Below are 26,460 nucleotides of genomic sequence, written 5' to 3' on the forward strand. Positions count from 1 at the left end.
CAATTTTTTATCCATGCAACACTTTGTAAAATCGAAACAAGTCTAACAAAAAAATAACAATAACAAAAGAGCAGTAACAATAAGTTTAGAATTTATAGCATGCACCTGGTTAAAAAATAAATTTAGAATAAAAGAATAAAATTTCACTATCATATAAGCAATTGTAGAAAAAAAAATTGCTTCAGAAATTTTAAGTGAAACATGAAATCAGATTTTCTAAATGAGTTTGACACACAAAAATCAGATCCTTTTGTAAATCACACTTCACACACAAGAATCTTCTTGAAAAAACTCTAAAAATCATTAAATTTTTTTACTTTAATGGGAACCCTCTGTTCATCTATGCCAGTGTGTCCAGAGTTCATTTTGGCAGAGTTAGACTGTATAATGTTTAAAGAAATTGCAAGCTTAAACAATCATTGATTACCTGAGCAACCCTCATGGTGTTTTGACAGGAGCCCCCAGCAATATATTCCGCATTGTATTTTTCTACCATCTCGGAATAGCTAAAAAAAAAATCATCTGCTCATTACAGAAAGGATAAGTTCATAGATTTCAATTTGTGTAATATCAATAACAAATTCCAACTGTAAAGTAAGATTTGTTGTACTATTTTCACGAAATGTCGGGAACATTACAAACAATATTCAAGAAACGAAAAAAGATTGTGACAGTGGAAGTTGAAGATCAAATGATGACTCACTTTTTTTTAAAACATTGTAATTTAATTTTCATGTAAAGTCTCCATACAGTTGCTAATTTATCCATATATTAAGCCAATCACACTAAACACTATAAATATATGTTTACTTCCAAAATATGATAAAATACTGACAAAATCACAGCATAATTCACAGCTGACTGATTACTACTTTAAAGGTCTGAGCAACTCTTTTTTTATACTCTTGGAAGGGAAACACTAAGAAATTCTAGAAAATTTTACAAATATTTAAACTGAGATCATAAAATCATCAAACTTGACCATATTTGGCACCAAAAATTATGCGAACACAGCAATATCTCGTGAAATCCAGACTTCATGTCTACTGTTGCAAAATGAAGAGAAAGCAAGTTGCAATTCAAGCTTCAATAAGTATCAGAATTTTGAATAAAAATTAGTGAATAAATGAAAATTTTTTGTAAGATTACAACAAATTAAGGGCGATTCTCAAAAAAATGTCCCATGCTTAACGTTAAGTTTAATTTTTTCCAGCTAACCAAAGCCTTTAAAAAATAATGCTGTTGGGGAATAATACATGCTTTAATATACTATCAAAGCATAACAGTTAATCCCATATTTAACTGATAGTTACTTCAATAAAATAAAAAAATAGCGTCACGCACGGGACATTTCTTTAAGAATCGCCCTTAAGCACATTACATAAAATTCACATCTATTTACAAAATTTGTAACAATGTATTGTTTAAAAAATATCAGCACGTAAGTACATTGTAGAATCTAGTAAAGAATTAAGCATTATACACCATACGATTTACAATATAAGATCACGACTTTTTCCAATATCTGAATTTCCCGGATGTTAAAGTGGTTACAACTCTTTTTTGGGGCAAGATTTGCCAAATTTTTCCAAATTTTGTTTTAACATTCGCGTCAAATTTTTTTTTAAATCAATCAATCTTGATGAAAGCATAATTTGATATGCTGAAAAAATAAAAAAAATGGAGACAATTGTCATTGGTGTAGAATCCAGGGATGTTGTTTTTTGTTATGCATTGCAATCTATGTCGATCGTTACAATAAATAAATCATGTTAAAACTAAAATACCGCTTTGTATTTTTGCCCAATACACTCCATTTTATATGCTAATGGTACAATAATAAGAAATATCGCAAACCGAAAGCGGATGCTAAAAGATTGCAGCACAATTACAGCCAAACGTTAATACAGTCGAACCTGTCTATCTCGAATTTCACGGGATGGAAAAAAATTTCGAGATAAAGAGGTTTCGAGATACAAAAGTTTTCAGAAACTTATTGAAATTTAGAATCTGATGATGAAAATTTTTGAATTTTTTACCAAAGACTAAACATGCGAAATATTAAAATTTTTCCGTAATAGTTTTGATAGGTATTTATTCTACTATTTTATACTAAGCACTTTATTGCAAGTTTAAGGAATCATTTTGGCAGTAATGAATTTTTAAGCATACCTTTTGCAAGCAAAATATGTAGTCTTTCATTATTTTTCTGTGCCTGATTTTTTTTAGATTCAAATATCCTCTCTTGAGGTTAGCAATGGCTGAAAACCCATCTTGCCCTATTGTACATACTTAACTTGGCGGCAATTTCATTTTTCTTCATTAATGGATTGCAGTCCAAAAATTCTAGAAATTTCACTTTTTCATCATTTGAAAAAATCTTTAGCATTCTTTTCAGGCCTATCATTTCGGTTTTCTACGCAATCACAACTTCAAGCAAGAGATCACTCACGAATCAGTACCTAAACCAGATAACAGATAATGAAACGAGTTTTAATTTGAATGACCTTAAACCATGAACTTGAAAAAGTCACCAAACATGTCAAATCTGTCAAGCCCAGGCCTCTCCTCATTGTCCCATTCTCTGCCCTCTGCTCTGCTTCCGAGAAAGTGCTTGAAATGACTGTCCCTTTCGTTAGTCTTCCTGACAAAAATAATACCTAGGTGCATTTCTCCTTTTCTTCCCCTGCCCTTAAGAATAGTGCTACTGTTTCTGTGTTTAAGGAAAGTTGTTTGCTGTTTTGAAGGTTGCTGGGCTTCGAATTCGAAAATGTCAGCATTGCTGGAATTCGAGATATAGAGGTATTCGGGATTTTTTTTCGAGATGAACATAGAAAATACATTAAATTTTTACTGAAAATGTAGGGAAATTAAAAAATTTCGAGATAGACAGGTTTTCGAGATAAGCAGGTTCGAGATAGACAGGTTCGACTGTATTACGCATGACACATGGCATCGAGGAAACTGAAAAATAAGTTGCAAGTACAATGTTATCAACAAGTAATTAACAAATGATAAAATTTTAAACATTTGAAATGAAAAAAAAAATTTTAAAGTTTCAAATAAATATTTTTTTTCAAATTTACAAAAAAATGTTGCGCGTTTCGGGATTTCGAAATTGGGTCGCCTATTGTATTTCATCTCTTATTATAGGGTAGCTGTGATATAAAGAGTTATCTTTTTGTTCCTATAGTTTCAGTTCAATGTATTATATCTTCACAAGATTATTTTAGCAACAAATAGAGCTGTAGTTAAAATATGTTTCTCTGATGTAAAATAATTAAAATGAACATACTTCTCAACAGTAATATAAACTTACATCGGTAGATGTCGCTCTTCGGCAAGGATTGCATCGTTGTGTTTCAAACCATATCTAAGAAAAAAGCAGATCATTAATGTCGGTATTTTTGTGAGAATTCATAAAAACTTCGAAGAAAAAATAATTCATGATACATTATTCATTTTATACTCCAGGGGTTACTGCAGATTCATTTTGAAGCAAGGGAGCAGCATTGAAATTTCTGTTTTGGAATAAGAACAAATTCGTTAGTTTGGAGCAGAAACTCATGGTTTTGGAAGAGAAAACCTAAAGTTGGAAAAGTAAAAAAGAGCCCCCCCCCCCCCCTCATGCTTCAACGTGCTTTTCATAAATAAAAAAACTGAAATTTCATTGCTAAAAAATATTTTAATAAAAGTTTAATATTACGCGTGTTTTAATGAAAACTTCTGAAAAAAGCACATGATGAGCACTTACCCGAACATATGCATCCAGTATTATCATTACAATACGAGAGTACGAGAAATTTACGATTTTTTTTCTTTTTCATGAAACATTTGCTTAAACTGGTTTCATTCCAAGCATAACTCCGAAAACTTCATTTTCATTTCAATAACTGCATAATTTTCAAAATGAACCTTATCTGCACGAATACAAACTATCCACAAAATATTTACTAAGCAAGCACCTAAATATTGCTGGCAATCACGAAAACACTGAATTCTTTTTCGACGATAAGAGTGAAAAAACAGCACTTATTAAACGCTCCCTTCCTTCGTGATAAGTTGAAATCAATGGGATTGTTTCCTTCAGTGAAAAGTAGTACTTTTTGTCACTGAATAGGGAAGTTTTCGATTTTTCAATTTTATTTTTATATGATAGAGTAACATGTATGAACATCATAGCTGAAAAAATTTTTGCGATACGATAAGTAGTTTTTTTTCAAATTATTTTTTAAAGTTCAAGCGCTTGTGACGTCAAATGGCACAGGAAGTGACGTAATGCACTCTTCCGCCGCGGAAGAAGTTGAAGGACACACAGTTGGCTTCGAAGACGAAACGTAAGTCTTACCTCCTCGCGTTTCTGGAACATTAAACCTCTCATCCTCTCGGAAATATTCAAATACCATCATTGATGTTACTTGAGGAAGATTATTAGATTGTGCTTTAATGAATCCAGCCTCGATAGTGTGTTCAAAAGGATTATTGAATTTCTAAAAAATAAAAATATCAGCGCGCTCAAAATGTCCGTAGTGAAAACAAGGGATCTTCGGCGGAAGGCTGCCCATTAGTGCCCCGTGACGTAAGCTCGTGACGTTTCAGAAGAGCTCACTTTTGCGCGTGGATTTTTAAAAATTCATTAAAAATCAACGACGGTGTTTTAAAATTCGGCGATTGTGATTTTTTTAGTTTTGAGGGTCAATTAACAATATCCAATAGTCAAAATATGAACATTTAACAGGTTGCAACTTCCCTATTGATAGAATAAGCAAAAAAAAAAAAATAATAATAATAACATGGACCCAGAAAATACTTTCATTTTCCCAACAGTTATTTTTTAATTAATTTTTTTAAATGTCCAATTTTAAAAACAAGGCAAGGTCTTGATGACGTAACAACTGATGCTCTTTGGCGCATCTTTCTACAGCGTTTCCACGTTATGATAATCAAGAAGCGAATTAAAATTTCACTTGACTCTTGCTATCAACCATATCGTTGCCAATACACGTGAGTAAAGATGCGAATTAAATACTTTGCTCTGTGAATGGCAACACCGAATGGCATTCCATCACTTGTGATGTCATCGAAAGCAGCCCAACAATAAAAGCGCACCAATTTAAGTAATTTTTTAAAAATATGAAACTTTATCAAATTATTTAAAAAATGGTCATATCCTATGCTTTTCAGCATGCTCTTTCAGAAAAAAATACTTTTAAAATTTTGGAAACGACCCCATTTGGTAAAAGCTCATCTATTTCTCTTTCCGCAATTCTTTCTGATAGCAGAAGCGTCGCTACGAGGGGGGGGGGTCCCGGGAGTCATCTGTCTGTGGGGATACACCCAAAGTGGAATAGCAAGTTTTTGAAAATCAGACTACAGATTTGAAAATTTTCCCTGGGGGGGGAGCCAATGGACCCCCCTCCCCACATCATGGAGAGAGTATTTTACTCATGAGAAGGGTCCCATTGTCAAAACCTAGTAGTGACTTCCTCTTAAACCAAAAACCTGAATCCCATTAAATTTCCTTGTGCTTGAGATGCTTTTGAAATAATTAAGAGGCCATTAATTTATTACACCCCTTACTTTTGAGACCTCACAATAGCTCTGAACATAACGTGGCTAGAGCAAGTTCTTAAAAAGGGTTCATAGTTTTTATTAGTTCATTGACCTACTGAAAATTTTGTAACAATTCAATTGTAGTTGTTTTTGAAAATTATGAATTTCGTGTTTTCAAAGAACATTAAAACCTTTTTTTTTTGCGTTTGTGTGGGAGGGAGGGGGGGACACCACAAAATATCACCCCAGGTGTCAATCATGTTAGGTACACCCAGAGTCAGATAAAAATATAAAGTATCTGCGCATACAACTCAAAAGTATCTGCAAGCCAAGTGTAAAGTATTTGCAAGCTTCCGTGATAGACAATTATTTATTGTCCGTGATAGACAATAAATAATTGTCTATCATGGGAAAAAAACAACGGGGGGGGGGGGGTCAGATAAAAAAAAAAAAACATGTTTAACCATAAGAAATAAATACATTTGGTAAATGTTCGTTGCCTAAAACAACGTTATAAAGCACAAAATTACAAATATTTACAGGTATATATGCTTTGAGGTTACAAGGAACTAATTTTCATGCCAATTATGTGAGCCTATGGATGCGAAGATCTAAGTTAAATTTCAAAATTTTAAAACTAAGCTTCTTTTAGCCAATATCTTTGCATTCGTGGGCTCACATATTTTTGGAAATCATATCTCCACTGCAGATCATACATTGGTGGGTGGGACCTTTCTCTTCTTAAGCTGTCAAGTCAAGAAATCATTAGGATACCCAAATTTCTGAGAACAAAGGAAAAACTAGCAATTTTCTGCTTCTTGGAAATTCTCTGTTGAGGGAGGGGGAGGGGGACAAAAACAAGTGCAATAAATCTAGTAGCAAGAGTGGAATTTATGAAGATGAGAGATACCACAAGAAGCAAGTCCCTCATCTGCATTTGGTCCCTTAATAGGCTAAGGCACACAAGGATTCCAAAACTATACCGTATTTTCGGGCCTAAGCGCGGCGGCGCTTACGAGAAAAAAAAAGTTTATAAATTGCCGATGTGGCGGATATAGCAGTTGCGGCGCATACTTTTTTTTTTTTGCAGTTTACAATATTTTACAGGAAATAAACTATTTTGAAAAGAAGGAAAATAAAATGTTTGGAACCAACTTTCTACGAAATGATTGGAATTTTGTTCAAAATGTGTTTTGAATAAAAAATAACAAATTTCCTTTTTGAGTTTCTGGTAGCATTTTTAACACGCTTTTTTCCCCCAAACGATTAACTATGTAAAAATTGATGAATTCACAATCGGCGTGTCCCACCTTCTTCGCCCAGTTTAGCTTCTACTGTAATTTGAGCCTGTAATTAACGGGAAGATAATATTAAATAATGCCAGAATGTGTTTTACTGCTTTAGCTTTTAGTTAAAAGGGTTGAGCTTAAATCGGAAAAAATGTCCAAATTTCGAGTATAGATCGGGAAAATTTGCCGATTTTTTATTTAACGGTAAAGTTCGAATCTTGCTTTAAGCATCGTTGTTTGGATTAAAGTGCTGAAATTTAAGCGAGTTTATCCAGTAATTATTTCAAAGTAAGTTCATAACTTTTTTAAACATCCGTAAAGGTGATGGTTCAAAGTTTCTTTTCATGCGCTCAGAAGAAAGACATGAAAAGAATTGCTCAGTTGTCACCATTTGATGAATAGGAGAAAAGAAGGGAGGGTTGACGTTTTAGTAATTTTGAATAGAAGGAAAAAAGGAGAGGTGGGAAACTAGAACATTACTCGCGATTATGGCGAGATGCGCATGTCCGCAATGAATGTATCCGCACAGCACCAAATATTTTCTTTAAGCAGCGAATGCTGTATCTTCGTCCTCTATGTTATCTAGCTATGATTACTGCGTTTTACATTAGCAATATTAATTTTAAACAAATTAGAAGTAAAGAAGGAGAACTTGAACGATTATCGCGACATGCGCGTGCCCGCAACGAATGTATCCATCTTACGCGCTTACGTATATACTATCCATTTATAACTTTCACAAATGAATGAAATAATATCAGTTTATAACAAATTAGAAGTAAGAATTTGAACGATTATCGCGAGATGCGCGTGCCCGCAGCGAATACATCCACTGAACGCGCGGGTGTATATACCATCTGGTAATAATTTTTACAATCTAAATAAACAATATCAATGTCAATTTAAGACGAATTAGAAGTAAAGAGTACGAACTTTTACGATTATCGGACGACGTGCAACTCCGCGGCAATGTATCCGCACGTCAGCGGATGTATCCGCGCACTACGTACGTCAACATTATCTAGCTTTGGGTATGCCACTGCTGATAGTCATTGCCTTTTACATTCTTCTCTTCAATAACATATTATTGCATTAGTGGCTATACATAAATGATGTCACGCTTTTTTCATCATTTTTGACCCTCTCCCCCCTTTTGTGTTGTGTCACACTTCACCTAACTGTGGCGCAGGGTGCGCCATAAAACCAAATAGAATGAACCAACCTAACCTCCACCCTCCACTTTTATTTTCACACGTCATGCTTTTTATATAATTTTTTCATAACCGTATTCCTATAAAAAAAAATGCGTAACGTCAAACTTGTTATTCCTTTCCCCTTTGACAAAGTGTCAATTTCACGAAACCCCCTTTCCTCCTCTCCTCAAAGCGACGTCATTTACGGACAGTTCCTTGTATCATATGTTCCCAAACTTCAGACCTCCACGGTCCCACTCCGGAAAAATTACCGAACTTCGCGGACCCCCCCCCCCCCCCCCTCCAAACAGGCGCGAGCAAAAAAATAATAATAATAATAACTTGACATTTAAATCTATTTTTAACCGACTTCAAAAAGGAGGCGGTTATCAATTCATACCGTATGTATGTTTTTTTTTTTGTTTGTCCACTCATAGCGTCTCACCTAGTGAACCGATTTTGATGATTCTTTTTTTAATGTATAGGGGATGGCTCAACTTAGGTCCCATTACTTTGTTTGACCATATTTGTTCTTTAGAAAAAAGTTATGGGCAAAAAACAGTAAATTTTATGCAATTTCCCTATTAAATGATTTTGTAGCGAAGTTCGCAATTGTCATCTGTGGATAACGGTGGCTCAGTGGTAGAATTCTCGCCTCCCACACGAGCGACCCGGGTTCAAATCCCGACTAGGACAAAGTTAATGTTATTAAAATTTCGTTTCTACTGTTTCCCGTATTTTCTCGAATCTTCTATTAATTTCTGTATCTTTCCAAGTCTGGAAAGTTCCAGCAATTTATCAAGTTGTATATAAGGAGATGTAACGTTCATTTGTGGTTCTGAATAAAGATCTCTAGTTGAGACTAACGAGTATTCGCTTCATTTGACTTTCACATTGTCTTCGCTATCTTCATCTACGTGACAATAGGAAACTCATTGTTATAAAAGTTTGGTGCCATATAACAGTAACATTAATAGTAATTGTAATGATAATTTTGAATGAAGGCTTCGCTGAAGCAAGCATCAAATTTCTTCAAGGGATATTTCGATAATGGGGAATCTGGCGCTGTCGTCTCATTTTTGGCGTAAATAATTTTATTTTAGTAATACTGCTGATTTATAGTAACCCTATGTGAATTATCAAAATCTTCCTTTCTTCAGTGCTATTGCTGCATAGTAAGGGTAAACCTAACCTGGAAGCGAGGTGATACAGTGATTAGGATCTGTTTAGCCTTCACAAGCTACCATTAGGTTTGACTCAACTACTCTGTAGTATTTTTATCGTTATCATCTATGCCGATAACAGATGATCGAGGCTAAGTAAGAAAATACAGGATTGCATCATGAGCAACTTAGATGCTGTGGAATGTAAATTAGTTAGGGAAAACGTAATACTTAAATCGTTATAATTAAATTAACTACGCATGATTTCCAGAGAGGAACAAAGATAAGTTTTTAGTGCCAATCGCTTAAAGTTTAACGCGTGACAATAGTTTTTTTTATAGTATGGAGCATTTTTAAGAAAAAAATGTGAAGTTTCGTGATGGTAACTTCTTATTATTTCTGAAATACGTACATTTACACTAAAAAGAATGAAATAAAAAAATTTTGAAAAAAAAATAGAACCGACTTCAAAATTGCTCTAAAAAGTGAAAAATAATTTTATTCTTTAAACACCATCGATAATGCTTTTAAACATAATTTTTGAAGTTGGCGCAAAAACGATAGATAAAATCATTCACTGCCATAACTCAAATACAAACATAAATTTAACCAGGACCAGTTTTTTCACTATCACATACATTATGCATTGATGACAGCATATTTGAATAGCGATATAAATGTTTCTTTCGTAACTTTGGATGCTTTTCTGAAAAAAAATATGAACGAAGCATGGTTACACTGGATTTTACGTTTTGTTTTTGCGCCAACTTCAAAAATTATGTTTAAAAGCATTATCGATGGTGTTTAAAGAATAAAATTATTTTTCACTTTTTAGAGCAATTTTGAAGTCGGTTCTATTTTTTTTCAAAATTTTTTTATTTCTGATATATTTTTACTCTTTTTTTCCTTTAAATTTATTTATTCATTGTTCTGCATATTTTTCAGAGATTATCATGGAAGTAAAATTCTATTTGAAATTCAATTGGGAATAAAAATGTTTTATCTGAAGCATAATATATCAACTGTTTTTAAATCTAGTAGCTGTAACTGTAAAAATGTGCCTCAACGTTAGCATTTTACCATAGACTAATAATAAGAGTAGACCGAGCTTTCTCATTCTTGCTGATAAAGAAAATTGGTTCATAGATGTATCATGTGACTAGTGGAAGGGCTTGGCGAAGACTTTGGCAGCATGGTTGCTAGATGGCAGCATTATCTATAGTTTGGCACTCGACATGTATTTTAAGACAATGTGTTTTCATTAAAAAAAACTTCCAGGTGCAGAGATTGAACTGTTTTTCTTTTAGTTATGCATTATTTTGACATTAGTAATAGTTTTTTATCAGTTTTCGGTAACTTTTATTTCATTTGGAGCTGTCAGCGTTGGCGTGAACGAAATGGCGTAAACGTTTTGCATTAACGCAAAAATGTACTAATCGGTATCTTAAATTGAAACTGTAGGTAAAAATCTTACCGTTTGCTGATTCCTCTTGGTCGCTTGCATCTTTTATTGCTTAGAGAGTTATTGAAATTGACTAAAGAAAATGCACAATATTATCTAAACGAAAAACTCACTATATTAGCAAAATATTTACAACTTAAAATAACAAATTTACAAATCGGACTCCATAAAAGATCATTCTTCCGTGTTCCATCAATTATATTTATTTTATTTCGCGCTGGCGTTGATCGTCTGCTACGATTAACGCCTGCTGTTGCTAGGATATCCACCAGTCACATGGTTTGGTTTATGAGCAGCAAAAGGGTTGCCATAGCTCGGTCTACTCTTATTATTAGTCTATGCATTTTACTTATTATAGTTTTGTAACAATAAGAACTTCGTCATGTACACATAATTAATGTGTAGTGTGTTTACTTCCGATAGTTACGGAGAGAGGGCTGCTGCGTACTGCATGTACTTAAGCAAGAACTTTTTTATTCCTCATTAATTTATTTTGAAGCTTTCTTTTTGAATTAAAATATCGTTACTCGTCCTTCAATCTCACTTATATTTAACGTTTTAGGTGGATAGTACCGCGGACACCTGCCGGTGGATAGCACCGCGGCAAGGACTCGCGGACCACAGTTTGTTAAACTCGCATATGGCGACCAGGCGAGCCCCCCCCCCCCCCCATAGAACGCTAGTCTCAGCAGAAAGGAAAGACGAAAGAGAGAGAACTTTTATTTTTGAAACAATATTTATAATTTCAAACAAAAAAATTTTTTTTCAAATTATTGCTTTTTTTTTCGCTCAAGATGATTTATGAATTTTGCATGTCTGAATCGAAGTGGCATTAGAGTTTCGAACAAAAATAATGCAATAGATAGTTGGGTTCGCCGAACCGCATATGAGAGGAAGTCAAGAGAATCGATAAAATTCAAAATGGGTCGTTTCCAAAATTTTAAAAATATTTTTTTCTGAAAGAGCATGTTTAAAAACATAGGATCTGACTATTTTTTTTAAATTATTTGTTTAAGTTTAATATTTTTTAAAAATTACTTAAATCGGAGCGTTTTCAATGTTTGTGCTTCTGTCATCTGACATCACAAATGATGAAATGCTATTCTATGTTGCCATTCACAGAGCAAAATATTTAATTCGCATATTTACTCACGTGTATTGGCAACGATATGGTTGATAGCAAGCACAAAGCGCAATTTTAATTCGCTTCTCGATTATCATAACGTGGAATCACGGTAGAAAGATACGGCAAAGTGCATCATTTGTGACGTCATCAAGACCACGCCTTGTTTCAAAAATCGGACATTTAAAAAAAATTGATTAAAAAATAACTGTTGGGAAAATGACAGTATTTGTTAGGTACATGTTTTTTTTTTTGCTTATTCTATCAATTTCAGTGACAAAAAGTACTAATTTTGACTGAAGGAAACAACACCATTGGGGCGGGTATGGCGCAAAATTTTCAGAAAGGTGCCTAAGAAATGCGGTTCCAGGGCCGCAGAGAGCCAAGGCGGGTCCCTTGTCAGTTATGTCGCCGGGTCCCCTCCCACCCCCTAAAAAACAGGGAAAAGAAGAAAAATAAAAGAAAAGGGCAGTGTTCGCGCTCAACTATCCGTAACTTGGGTCCCAAGGACCCATTAATGAAATAGATTTGGGTCCTTTGGCGGAAAAAATGAGTCCCTTAAATTTTAAACAGAAATTCTTAGCACATAATTGAATAATACAACTATTTATACTTAGGGAAAAGAAACTATCCACATAGTTATTTGAAAAAGGTATGAAATAAACTAAATTGGTTAATTTTGCCCTTTTTTTCTGTGATTATCGTATGTTCAAATAATACACTTGCAAGATTTAGTTATTTGAGAAACTATTTAGTCAGTTACAATGAGGTAAACTCAAAATTTACTTTAAAGTTAGATTTTACCATGAAATAAAAAATAAATGCCTTTGATTGATCAAGTAGAAAGCACTCCCTTAACCTTTGCTTTCATGAACATTTTTCTAGGTGAAAAAAAGCAAACAGCCTCCCCCCCCCCCTCCATCAATTATCAATGGCAATTTCATAGAAATAGAAAAAAAATCGCAAGCGAATTAACCCAACGCAAAAATCGCGGTCGCAAAAACGAAACATTTTCTCACATGAGTATGAAAATTGCTCATTTGCAATCTAAAATTAGAAAATTTGACTTCATTTTGATTCTTTTAAAATATCTGTGTTGGCTTTGGTGTTACTTTAAAAATTTCGCCATTTTCAAAATGGCGCGATCGATTAATACGTGACTTTTACAAGTCCAAATAAAAATAGCCCCTCAGAAATAGGTGAATTACTAGAAAATGAACAAGGTTAAAGTGCTTTTGTATAAAATTCATATTCATAAGTAATTTAACAAGAAAAATGTTAAGTTCAGAACTTTGTGTTTTGCGCGATCGGGAAAATGTTCGCCATTTTTTTTTTTCACCCATCCTTTTATTGAGGATGCAAGATAATAATTTTCAAAAGTAATTCTGGTTAGGTGAATGCAAAATAGATAAGCTTTTACTATTCAGTTGTCCTGTATCAATCCTGAAGATTGCATTGAAACCACTCTTACTTTTGATCTTTATTGTTGTTTTCAGGAATTTCCCCAAGATAAAAGTTGAGGGAGAACTTATTCTTAGAATACAGTACAATGGGCTAGTTATGAACTTGCAATATTTTGCTCCTTGAGCTCTGCCCAGGAGGTCACTGTAAGCTCCAGTCTTATCACTAAAATTCCATTGACTGGTCAACAGTAGAGGTGTGTTTGAATAGCTGATAAAGAGATAGGGTCATTTTAATCCTTTTCTGTTGATTCTCCTGGTCATTGAAGCTTAAAAGCATTCACTAGATAGATCTTCAGCATTTTCCACAATTTTTTTTCTGGATTTTATCTTTTGGGTGTTCTGGGTCCCTAGGACCCGAATTTTCGCGGAAGTTGCGTCCCTTTTCCGCGAATTTGCGTAAAAAACCCGCTATAGCGCGTAAACGCGAACCCTGAAAGGGGGAAAAGAAGAAAAAAGGGGAAAAGAAAAGGGATAAAAGAAAAAACGGGGGGGGGGGGGCTGCTTGCAAGAACACAATTAACTTTTTAGTGCCACTACAGCAAATGTACTCTTTGTACATTTTACTTAATCTTAACTTTTTCTCTTATTCGGAGTTTTTCTTTTTTTTTTTTAACTTTCTTTCTCTTTTTTTATTCACGTCAGTGTCACCCCCCCCCCCCCCCAAAGCCCGGGTCCCTAGTTTCCGACTAGACTGACATGGCCTCTCGTCGGGCCTGTGAGTTTCAGTTGCTGCACTCCTGAATTATGTCAGAAGTTACACACAAAAAGCTAACTTTAATGTACCAAAATTTGATGAACAAATACATTTCCAGATATTATTCTTTCTTTTAATTCAGATTACTCAGACAAAAAACTGATAGGAGATAAGTTTTATTTCGGAAAAAAATAATAACAACAAAATAAATAAAAATCCACTTTTTACACGAAATTCCCCCAACATTTTAATTTTAGTTGTTGATGAGAAACTTTCTCTACGACGTAAAACCTTGATTTCTTTTAAAATAAGATGGCATGTACGTCACATTTCCTTAAAAAATATTTTTTAAGCAAAAAAAAAAACTACTACGCTGCATTTCTTCGCACATAATTTAGCAGAAATATTTTCGTAGAACGTCATTTTCACTTTCCCCCACTATTTATGACGCGAAGAATTTTCCCAAAGATCATTCCAAACAACAGCATCAAGGACACCGAAATAGGCATGAAAGATCAATTTGTTCTGTCGTTTAGCACAGCTTACACAAGAATTCCGAAAATTGATCCCTCAGATAAGTGAAGGAAAAATAAGTCATATTTAAACAAAGAAAATAAAAACTTTCACAAAGAGTCACAAGTAAGGAACTAAACATTTTTGAAATTAAGAACTAAATATCAAATTTAAATGACCCCCCCCCCCTATCCCCCCCCCCCCATCACTCAAATTATCAAAGATAAGCACAGTCGTCTTTCCCCCAACCGTTTTTACCTGAGGGCCGCAACTCATTAAAACGAATCGTGGGGTAAAATACACAAAATTTAAATTTAAGTTTTTTTCTGACTTGTCACAATGAATCAGCTTTGAGTGTCCCATATGGGCTGGATGTTGGGTCCAACTGGCCGAGAACATTTTTTATCAAGTCACCTTTAAAAAATAAAATCAAAATTGGTTCAATCGTTTAGGACAGTGGTGCATAACCTTTTTTTACATGAAAGGCATTTCCGCATATACTATTAACAGGGCCGCTTCAGCTAATACCGAAAATACCGGTATTTTACCTCAGCAAATACCGGTATTACGAAATTGAAAAATTGCTCGAAATACCGGTTATTCGGTGTACCGGTATTGCAATCACTACAAGTGCTGGTTCACACTTTCAGCCGTTGTTCAAATTACATGAAACTCTTTCTACAATTCCTTTGACGTAAAAGAAAAAATATAAGAGAGTGTGCAACTTGAAAAATCAACTTTCGTTTTGGGACACCCTAATAACCCAATACACACACAGTGTTTCTTTCGGACTTTTTGCTCTTGTGGGGGGGGGGGCACTTTGAAAGTTGAGGGGGGAACTGCGTAATGGGGGGGGGGCAGAAAGCTGTCAAGCTAAGAAAACTTGGAGAATGACTTCTTGACACATTTGAAAATTAAATATTGGAGTTCATTCTTTTTTCATACAATTTTTAGTCACATTCATCAATTTTTAGTCATACAATTTTTAGTTATTGAAACCAATTTTATCAATATGAATACAATATTATCACGAGTGGTTATTGTAAATAAAATTTTGAACTAAAGAAAAAAATATATTTAAAAACATTTCCCTCAAAATATTTTGTTTTTGACTCTGATTGCAAAGATGATCGCTAAAGACAGTTAAGACTTCTGTAGGGATAACAAGTTCATGCGTTAGAGGGCTTCAAGTTCTAGAATAATTACAAAATAAATCTGTTCTTCAAAAAAAAAAAAAAAAAAAATCCGCGTAAATTTTAAAAAGTTTTCTAATTGGCTAAAAGTCTTGTCGGCATAAAAACTGTGGAATGACATGGGGGGGGGGGGGGGTAAAATATACCAAATTTTCAGACATTTCTTTCGAAAAGAAGAAAGAAGACGTTAATGACACCATGTTATTAGTTATTTAAAAGAGGAACGAACATAGCCATTATAGGCATTTCCATTACATCCCACCAAAGATAACTCGCAGCCCAATATTCCTATCCCTCCATAAAATGATCCTTATCCAGGAAGCTTTTAATTTCCAACGAGATATACCATGACTCCAGACTCCACGAGTGCCCACAGAGTGACAGAGTACATGTCCTAAGGTTCCGATACGAACCTCACCAATGTATTGCGTGAGTTAACAACTTGATAGATAATCGATAGCATAGCTCCAACCACCTCATACCTACAACAACAGACATGAGCGGCCAACAAACGAAAGAGGGTAAGTAATAAAAAGGGGGAAACATATCTTGTTCGTTAATTAATTGCAAGTATATTTCCAGGGGGAAAAAATATGCTTTTGGCAGTTTTTTGATAGCAAGGGACTTTTCATCGATAGTGACAAAACGGAGGCCACCTGAGGCCGATACTCCCCCCCCCCCCCCCCCCCCCCCCGACGAATGATAAAGTTCCGAATTTTCTAAAATTTCCTTTTTTTATTTTTTTAAATCTTTACATAGTAATACGAGTGTAATCGGATTTTTTTTTTCCCGGAGGGAGGGGGGGCAGTTGGTCTCCTCCGGGGCGGGTGCCCATCCCCCCAGAGAGATGCCTGAAAGAAACACTGCACACATCTTTTGAGGATTGATATAAAAAGGTTTAGATTGATAAATTAGCTCATCTGAACATGAAACATTACTAAGAATTATCTATTTCTTTTTTTTCCCAAAAATTTCTCTTATGATACTCTTATGTAACACACTGTAGCACTCGTATTTATTGTAAGCCGGTCTGGGCCAGGGCAGTTCAACATGATTCTCTTCTATAACTTTTACAGTAGCTACTTTGTTTGGTGAATGTTGTAAAAGCACTTATGTACAGTAAAACCTCACAATAAGGGACACTAAGGGGACCAGACATTTTGTCCCTTAAATAGAGGAGTCCCTTCTTTGGTAACTATTAACACTTAAGATTAAATGCTGAAAATGTCTCATTATGTTAAATAAAATTCAAAATTATTCAAATTTCTATGTTTATATTATTTTATTAATTAAAATTTAATAAAAAAATTTGTAATGGCCAAGTTTTGTAGCATACAGAAATAATTTTGAAGTAATTCATGACATGTATTTGCTTTATGTTATGTAATTTACAATGTAATACTATGTGAATTACAATTAATATTCAAATTTTTTAAGTTTTATATACAAAGCTAATTAGTTGCTGTGTATTATTCGTCGGCCCTGAACCTACATGAATTAATTGTTGAAAGGAAAAATTATGCATGTTAATTTCAGCAAGGTTTTTTTTTTTTTTTTTTTTTTTTTTTTTTTTTTTTTAAACGATCACGATTGCTTATTGCTTTCATTTCACCGTCCTTGATGTTGTGGTTCCTTTTTTAGCTTGGACCAAGGACACCAGCACCACCCGCCCACCGGCCTCTGCAGGCGCGGCTCCGAGTACTACCTCCTGGAATCCGTTTCTCCAGGTCGATGGCGGCCATGTCCTACACACACACACAAACACACACACACACACGCTCATACATACAAATTTTTACACACATACACACATGCCTACGTGCATACACACAGGTCTACGCACACACACACGCCTGCACACACACACACAACTATACACACTAACCGCCCAGGAGGAGGGGCAGGCTTGGAAGGACAGGAGCTGTTTCTATGATATCTATGCCCCCAATGAGTAGGGTCCTGTCGCAACTCGTGATTGCGAAAAACATAATTTGAATTCAAAATTTCAGAATTCAAATTAATTATGTTTTTTTTTACAGTACATTACTTGTTTCCTTCACATATGTTTGTTTAAACAACTTACCTCAATTATTTTTTAGAGGAAAAGGGAAACTTGAATTTCAGTAAATTCCCCATTTTTTATGTGCTTATACATTATTTCTTGCTTTTTTTTTGTTTTGTGACTGTCCCTTAAACAGAGTGTCCCCTTATTAGAGATAAATACATGGAAGTCCCTATTCATAGGGATTGGGACCAGAAAGAATGTCCCTTAAATAGAGGTGTCCCTTAATGGAAGTTTTACTGTATTTTCGCTTGCCTGTCGTTATCACGAAAATTTAAGCTTCACGATTTCTTTTTTTTTTTTTTTTCAATTTTCGGTCTGTTCAGATAAAATTCACAAAATTTTCAACTCTCGAAATCACTCATATCTTCCTTTTTCGCGAAAATAAGTGCTTTTACAGTATTGAAACACTAATACGTTCTAAAACGTTCATCCACGGGACATTCTCAGTAGCCAGAAAAAAAAAAAAATGTTACTGAATTGGTGGTTATTGCCAATTTATGTACTTTTTAAACGTAGGGCGCTACACTACAAACTAATAAAAAATGAAGCTACTATAGTAGTGTAGCGTCGTTACATGTAGCGCGCTACTTCCAACCACTGATCTAAAGATATTGAACCCTGCGTTTAAAATAAAAAAACCGCAATGCGCATACAAACAAAGAATCGTAAAAGAAACAATAACACCGAGAAGCAATTCACAAAATGTGCTGAACCAATACTCTCGAATGAATAAATACACTAAAGGAAATTTTCTACTTTTGACGATAAATAATTGCTAAAAAAACTAAATCACACAAACTTAAAAAGAACTGTAAAATGTCCCTATCTCTTTCAAATGAATAATTTATCATGTTGTTCTAAGCTAAAATTAATATTTTTCATATAATTACACCTTCCTTGACGTAAGAACGCAAAATAGCTTATAATTTAATGATCTCTTTAACTATGCATCTAAGTAATATTTAAATATATTTCTTAAGCAAATACGTGAAATAAAATGTAAATGAGTAATTAAATACGAAAATAACCTGTTTTTACAATGAGTATTTTTAAAACTTTATGGTTGTAATACAACGGCACTGAGTTTATGTGTCATATGACCTTTATTTTTTCTTTTTGAGTTATACTATTTTTGAAAAGCTTTCCTTCTTTAAACTGTTCGTTCTGTTCACCTTTTTTCTTAATGTCTGAAATGGAAACTATTTCTAAAATTTTCTTCGAAGTACATATTTCTTTTTTCTGCTCGTGAAATTTTTGTTTGTTGTTTTCGCGTCCCATAACCTCAGTTCTAGCTAGTGGCGAATACTAGTGTGGGGGGGGGGAGTCATGCCCCCCCCCCCCAACCCGCAACAGTATTTGAATGTTCGCTCGAAAAAATAAAAAACTTGGATACAAAGTTTGGATACAAAAGTGGATACAAAGAGGGGGGATCATGGGGGTCATGAGCCTCATGATCCCCCCTCCCCCATCAAAATCTGCAACAATACTTTGTAAGGGGCCATTCATTAATTACGTAAGGGTTCCGAGGGGGAGGGGGTTGAAAAACTCTCTACATACACTTACTTTAGGGGGGGGTACTAACACCCATTCTTACGTAATATTTTCCAAGTCGATAGTTTACATTAGAAATCGCGCAGTCAAGTGGATTGGCAGGGATCCTATTTTATTTGCGTCAGGAAGGTAAAAAACGCATTAGGACGAGCTGTTTTTTATTTGTTTTACAAATAACGATATTGTAAAATATAATAGAAGAATCGCACTATGTATGGCATGTTTTATTTTTAATTAGTATCACAACCCGAAGAAAAAAATTCGAAAAAGCATTCAGTCTAGGTTCCAACTTTTTAGTAAATAGGGTCTGGTGGGGTAAAGTGGTATTAAAATCGTAGGTTTTCAACTTAGATGGATAATAAATGCAACAAATTCTTTAAAAACTTCAACTTTTTTTGTTGTTATTTTACATTACATTATTAAAGAACACGGTACATTAAATTTGAGGAAGAAAAATATTGATTTTAGTAGTTTTATAGAACTTTCTTTTCCCTATGTTTTTATGACCACTTTACCCCATGGGGCGGGGGAAAGTGGTCATAGCATGGGGTAAAGTGGTCATAGTTAAAAATAGTAGCAAAATCATTATAAAGAACCCTAATACTTGTATATTTCAGTTGTTTTTATAATTACAAGTATATTCACGAGTACATGCGTGTGTACACGAATATATACGTGTCGTGTTATACACGAGTAAACACGTTCCTATATGAGTAGATACATGTATACATCAGATACATGCATGCACGTGCCTACTCAAGTATATACGTGTATATACCAGTATATAAGCATGTATACTTGATTACCTAAAAGAGTTTATGGGTCTACATGAGTACATACGTGTCACGTGTATATACGAGTATATACGCGTATAAACGAACATCATATGCGCGCATGCACTTGTATCTCGAGAAAATACGTGCATACATGATTATATATGTGTATAGTAGACGTATATACGCATATATAAGTGTACATGCATACATATACGGGTATACACGAGTTAATTAGTGGATACATCCAGTGCGTCTTTGTACGTGTCTACTCACGTATATATAATATGGAAGCACGAGTATATACACAGGTACACGTGTACACATGATTATATACCAGTATAGACGTATATACGTACATTAACGTGTACACGAGAATATACGCTTATATGCATGTCGGCCTACAGAGTGAATCTAAGCTCTTGGGCAAAAATCAAAGGGGTGTGAGAGGGAGGATAGAAAGATAAGAAGCAAAGAATCATAAGGAAGTTATAATCACTGACGGACTACATGCACACAAAGCCAGGAGGCAAAGCAGGGCACAAATTTGTTGCACACAGATGATTTTACCTAACATTTCAGTTTTTAAGAAATATTTAGAGCAGTTGTTGAAAGTTACGGTCCGTAGTAGCTCTAATACACGCATCGCAACAAAGGCGCAGCGGCTGATGAAAAATTTTCAAAAGTCTCGTTTTTGCAACAGAGAGGGATCTGTAAATGCGACGCATGATGTTTTTCAGCTAAAGGCCGCAAATTTCATCAATCGGTTTTAAAACTAACACGAGTATATATGCGTATATATACGCATATACTCGTATATTTGACCCCGTTTATTGTAAAAACAATACATATTGAGTAAAATTAATATTTAATTTGTATCTGCCTTATACCTAAAGATTAAGTGACATTAGAAGAACACTATTCGTTAAGCCTAATATTATGACCACTTTATCCCATTTTACTTAAATTGTTCTAAAAAATTATCTAAAATAGATTCAGCTAACTGCTAATGAGTAAGAGTTCTTGAGAAATGTAGGAAGCTTCCTGTACATTCAATCTGTTCCTAATTCTAACAAACAAAATTTCCCAAGGATGTTAAAATAGGTGTTTAGATTTTAAAATTTTTCATGTTCACGCAAAATATTTTTTTTACCAAATAAAATTTTTCCAGTTGTAAAATTTTGTATTCAAAATGTAGTTTCTAACTGCTTTACTCTAAAATAAAAGTTCCACATTCATTCGAACGTTTATTTCCAAGCTATAGCCATTTATTTGACGTATGACCACTTTACAACATTGACCACTTTCCCCCACCAGACCCTACTATTTCTTTACAGAAAAAGGTTTAATTTAATATTAGTGAGTTTAATAATGATTCCAGAGATGCACCGATTCGTTATTTTATTATTTTGAAAAACGAATTGGAATATTACGTAAGATTGGGTGGGGGGGGAGAGTCAAAAACAGCTAAAATCATCCTTACGTAATTAATGAAAGGCCCTTAATCTGTTTTAAGGTTCATTGCATTTGAGTAGTGAAATGATTGCTTGAAGAAAAAAAAAAAAGAAAGAAAAGCCGGACCGAAACCTTAATATGATACAGTAAATAATTTTCGATTTTTTTTTTTGGGGGGGGGGTATTAACTGCCACTTTTCTATTTATAATCTAGGTATTTAAAATATGTAGACAGTAAAATAGCTTTTCTTGAGACAGATTACAGCGCTGTGTTCAAAAGCCAGTATTATGAACAGTAACAAAGAAGTGTCTGACGCCCGGTCGCATTTTATGCAACTAATTTCATCAACGATAGTTGTTGTAAAACTATATCCAAAGCTGCAGGCATCGCTTATACCATTTAAGTGTGTAAATGTTTTTTTTTTTCGTTTTTAGTCGTGCTGCGTTTATTTTTAAATGTGCTGTAAATAGTTAATTAGTTTAAATCAGTGTTTTGGATTTAGAATCGTGCAAGAAATGTATAATTTGAGTGTTGTGTTACCGCAAAACCTCATTATACAAAGGCTCTCGTAAAATAGCCCAACGTATTAGACGGAAACCCTGTTGAAAAAAGCCGCGTTTGTTAGAAAAGAACTACATATAACAGGGTTCCCAATTTTTTCCAACTCACGGCACCCTTTGACGAATTACAATTTTTTCACGGCTCCCTAATTTTAATTATACATGCATATTGAAAATATGGACAGCTCGCGGCATCCCTCGCCCCTCCATGCGGCAACCCAGGGTGTCGCGGCACCCACTTTGGGAACCCCTGACCTATAACAAAAACAATGAAGCGTTCGGATGATAAAGCAGTGTAGTCTCATTTTTTGGACTGTTGAATAAACTGATGAACTCCCCCCCCCCCCTCCGATGGAAACATTTCTGGAGTTCCTGTATCAGACTCTGAGACTACGACGTCTTTGTCAACCTCCGATTTTCTTACAACTGGAATTAATAAGTCGGTGAGTAATTTGTCAAGTCCGAATCATATTTGGGCAGTTCTCAAAAGGTGGGAGCAAACACAGACCTCAACTTTGAAGCTTCAACACCAAATAACTTTCATTTTAATTAACTCAAAAATTTGAGTTAAATTATAATACTGTATAGAGACAAGAATTGACATAAATTATGGAAAAATTGCTCTTCAAATGCCGTTAAAAAATACTTTCTTTGCTAAAAGGCACAATTTTGGACATATCAAAACGTTAACTGAGCAAATGTACCATTAAAAAAAAAATTTTTTTTTTAAATTATTTCCATACATTTCAAAAAAATAAAAAATAAATAAAAGTATGAATCTTACACTGAATAATCTTTTGTTAATATTTTACACAAATAACAAAAGTAAAGACAGATTATTTACTTCGTAAACGATTTTAGAAAAATGTAAGTTTGAAATTTGATGCATGTCCAAAAGTTACGATCTTTACAATGCTATTATTTGAGAACTAAGTATATAATGTTTTCGTTTTAAAGGTATTTATCGATCCTGAAAATCAATTTTTAATTGTTGAAAAGTGTTATGCAGTATCTTAGAAGATAAATAATTTTTCTTAAACATACATGTGAGATGTCCAAATGGCGTTACGATCTTGACGCCGATAATTCTGTCCGTTTATTCATAATTTTTGATCATCCACTGTCTTCTAACCTCAATAAAAAAGGTTATTATAATGTTATCTTCTTCAATCCATTGGTATTTTGCATAATTAATACGTTACACATTGAACAATACATAAATTTACAGTAGAAACATGGCTGGTTATGATCGAACGAAAGCCATTTTGCGCTAAAATCGCCAAGCAAACTCCGTTGGCGACAACACAGTGTACGATAAGCTAAAGGTTACCAGAGGGGAATTCCAGTTTGACAAATGTAGTTTTTCGTCAGCTGCACCAGTTTTGGCGACTTTATCACCTGCGCTAGCAATTTTTTTCCCCCGCTTTTATTATTTTAGAATTTTTTTTTCTCTTTCTTTTCGAAACATAATTTAACGATCTCCAAATAGAAATACGAATTTCTTTTTTCAATAATTATTTTTAGACATCGTTTTAATTTTTATGACATTAAAAAAAATATTCATTTATAAAACTGATGTCACTTTTTACATTTGTATTATTTTTAATTTGAAGCTTTTTTTTTACCTTTCATCAACTTTTTCAAAATCATTCCAAAACTTATATTTAACTTTATTTATCATTATATGTAAAGAGCAGTATGTATAGCCATTCAAGTACTTGATTAATATCCTCTTTATTATTAAATTGCAAAATTCAAAAAGTAGTAAATAAAATTTTCATTGGAAAAGTTAAAAATCAGATTAACAATTGTCAAAAATGGTGAAACTTACATTAAGATGATGTCCAAAATCCGTTACCTACAGGACAACAATGTCCAAAATCTGTTACCTACAGACTGCTGATTTAATTTGCTAATTAACAATTTTTAAATACCTGCTGTCTTTTCATGTTCATATTATTGTGTTCTAGGTATGCATACTATAGAATAAAAGCAAAATTGATGTCAAATTTGAAAATTTTTGAAATTGCTCAAAGTTAACTTTTTTGTTCCTACCTTTTGAGAACTGCCCATTTATAGAATATTTAATTTTTAATTAGGTTTTCGCCGCATTTTTTAAATATTATTTTAAGTGATGGTATTTTTCTGCATACAAGATGGATGTGTCGAGTATCATGCAAATTTATAATCTAAGATGGATATCTGTGGAGTATTATGCAAATATTTAACCAACAAGAGGTTTTGTAATTCGAAATTTTCGAAAACTGAGTTATCGTTTCCAAAAATCTTTGGCTCACATTCTAAAACTGAAAAATTATTTTCGAAGACAACTTTTAAAACGATTTTCATCAATGATTTCGATGATCTTTATAAGCATATATGAAAAGGTTTTATGGTGGGGGGGGGGGGAGTTTGTTCGTAGAAAAAAAATTTTGAACGAAAGACTACGTTCTTGAGCATGACCCCCCCCCCCTAAAATTAAAATAAAATCCTGTATCCGCCCCTGGTTCTAGTTGAATCAGATTTAGTTGAAAGGGCGTAAGTCTACTTACGAACAACGCTGATTTTAGCCTTTTTAACAAAAAGTGATTAAGTTGCATGAAACAACGAGAATTCGATACTTAATTTCTCATCGGTACAGCTAAAGCATTTAAAATAATGCAAGCTTTGCTTTTCACGCTTGGAACTAAACACTAAATTATTGCTTCCAAGGGCGGATCCGAACTTCTGGGTTTTGAGGGATTGATTATCAAGGGGGGGGGGGCGAATCACAATTTCCGGGGGGGGGCACATTTTTCGAAACCAGAGCCCCCAAAATGTAGCTTTTTCTGCAAAGAGCGGGAATCAGAAAATGGAGGGAGCTAGTCCAATCAACGGCTTAGAAAAAGCTTAGGCAAAGAACTCAAGTCACGTAACTTAACAACGACAAATGGTTGATACGTTTTGCGTGAAACTGGAGAAAGAAACCTGTTCTCTTCCAATGCTTCGCTTTAAAATCTGTCACGTGACTTGGTGTCTTCGGTTTAAGAATGAAAGTCTTCATTCCCTCCATTTTATCCCTTCTCGATGTTTATACGCTGTAATTGGTCGCTAAAGAGAGGGCGGCGGTCCATGAACCCATGAACCTCCTCCTCTAGAACCACGTTTGATTGCTGCGATGAAAGTACATAAAGAAATACTGTTGAGATAAAGAGTACATAAATATAAAACAAAATCTGTGTGTATCAAAAATAAAAAATAAAACTGAGGAGATAATGAAAGAAAGTAAAGTGAGCACTTAACGATAAGATATTGCAACAGATAAAATGACAGAATTTTAAAGATAGGAGGGAAAGAGACGTTGCGTCAAGATCTGAAGAAAAACTTTTAGTCCAGTAAAATGAGCATTTTACTTGGGAAAAAATTAAAACCTAAGGTTTTTCTTTACAAAAAGCTTTGTTAAGTCTTTTTCAAGGACATCTCAAAAGTCCCCGACTTTTTGCTGTACGCTCCGCCGGGGGGGGGGATTTCAACTTTGCTATCTATGGCACTGGGGTATCACTTCTAACGTATTTTTTTCAATACTGAGTCAAATAAAACCATAACATAACCGATATCACAAATATTTAAAGAGATTTTTCGCATAAAAACCAATTTTAAAAACAAATCAGGAAATACTTGTTTTATTGGAATTTTAGATTTTTTTTTTTAAATTCATAACTTAGATTTCTAATCACACAAAAGTTTGTTCTGTCTTCTTAGATAATAGCCGAAAAGCAACCAGTTTTTTTGCACGCATCTCTTTCTTGGGGGGGGGGGGGATTTGAACGGAAATCAATAGCCATGTGGCGTATTGTTTTATACATATTTGTTGCTCTGAATCGAATAAAACTATAACCTAATACTTATTTCAAACAATTTAACACCTTCTTGCTCAAAACGTTCAGAATTTGAAACATATTATGAACATAGTTATATTGTAAATGTAAAATATTATTGAAAATAATAGTAGAAAAATTCTACATTACGAAATAATCCTCATGGCTTTATAAAAACATCACGATGGGTTAACATTTACGGTAAAACAACCAATTAAGAGAAATAAAATTATTATTCGACTCGGCGTACAAAAATACGCTAGAAATGATAGCTGCTTTTCCTGGATAGCAAAGTTGAAACTTCCCCTCTCCTCTCCCTCAAAAAAAGGGAGAAGCCTACAGCAGGTAGTCGGGGACTTACGAGATGTCGTTGAGGCAGTGGCGGCTCGTGCCTTGAAAAAGTGTGGGGACCAGATCATGAGTGCCATGGGCGAACCCAGGGAGGGCCATGGCCCCCTCCCAGAAAATTTCAAGAATAATTAAAATCCCCTTTTTTGAGCAAAAATGCAAGAAAAATCCCTAATAATACATACTAAGTCTAACAATAAGGAA

General features: G+C 34.2%; 1 protein-coding gene across 1 annotated transcript in view; it reads right to left on the reverse strand.

Annotated features, from left to right (window-relative positions):
* LOC129225303 (uncharacterized) overlaps positions 1–26,460 on the reverse strand; it is an 83,646-nt gene that overhangs the window by 34,279 nt on the left and 22,907 nt on the right. Inside the window, exons 3-4 of the mRNA XM_054859893.1 lie at positions 3,320–3,373; positions 428–506 (exon numbers count right to left, since the gene is read on the reverse strand). Coding sequence (XP_054715868.1) covers positions 428–506; positions 3,320–3,373 — 133 coding nt within the window. The remainder of the gene's footprint in view (positions 1–427; positions 507–3,319; positions 3,374–26,460) is intronic.

Source organism: Uloborus diversus, chromosome 6, assembly GCF_026930045.1.
Source record: "Uloborus diversus isolate 005 chromosome 6, Udiv.v.3.1, whole genome shotgun sequence".
Taxonomy (NCBI): domain Eukaryota; kingdom Metazoa; phylum Arthropoda; class Arachnida; order Araneae; family Uloboridae; genus Uloborus; species Uloborus diversus.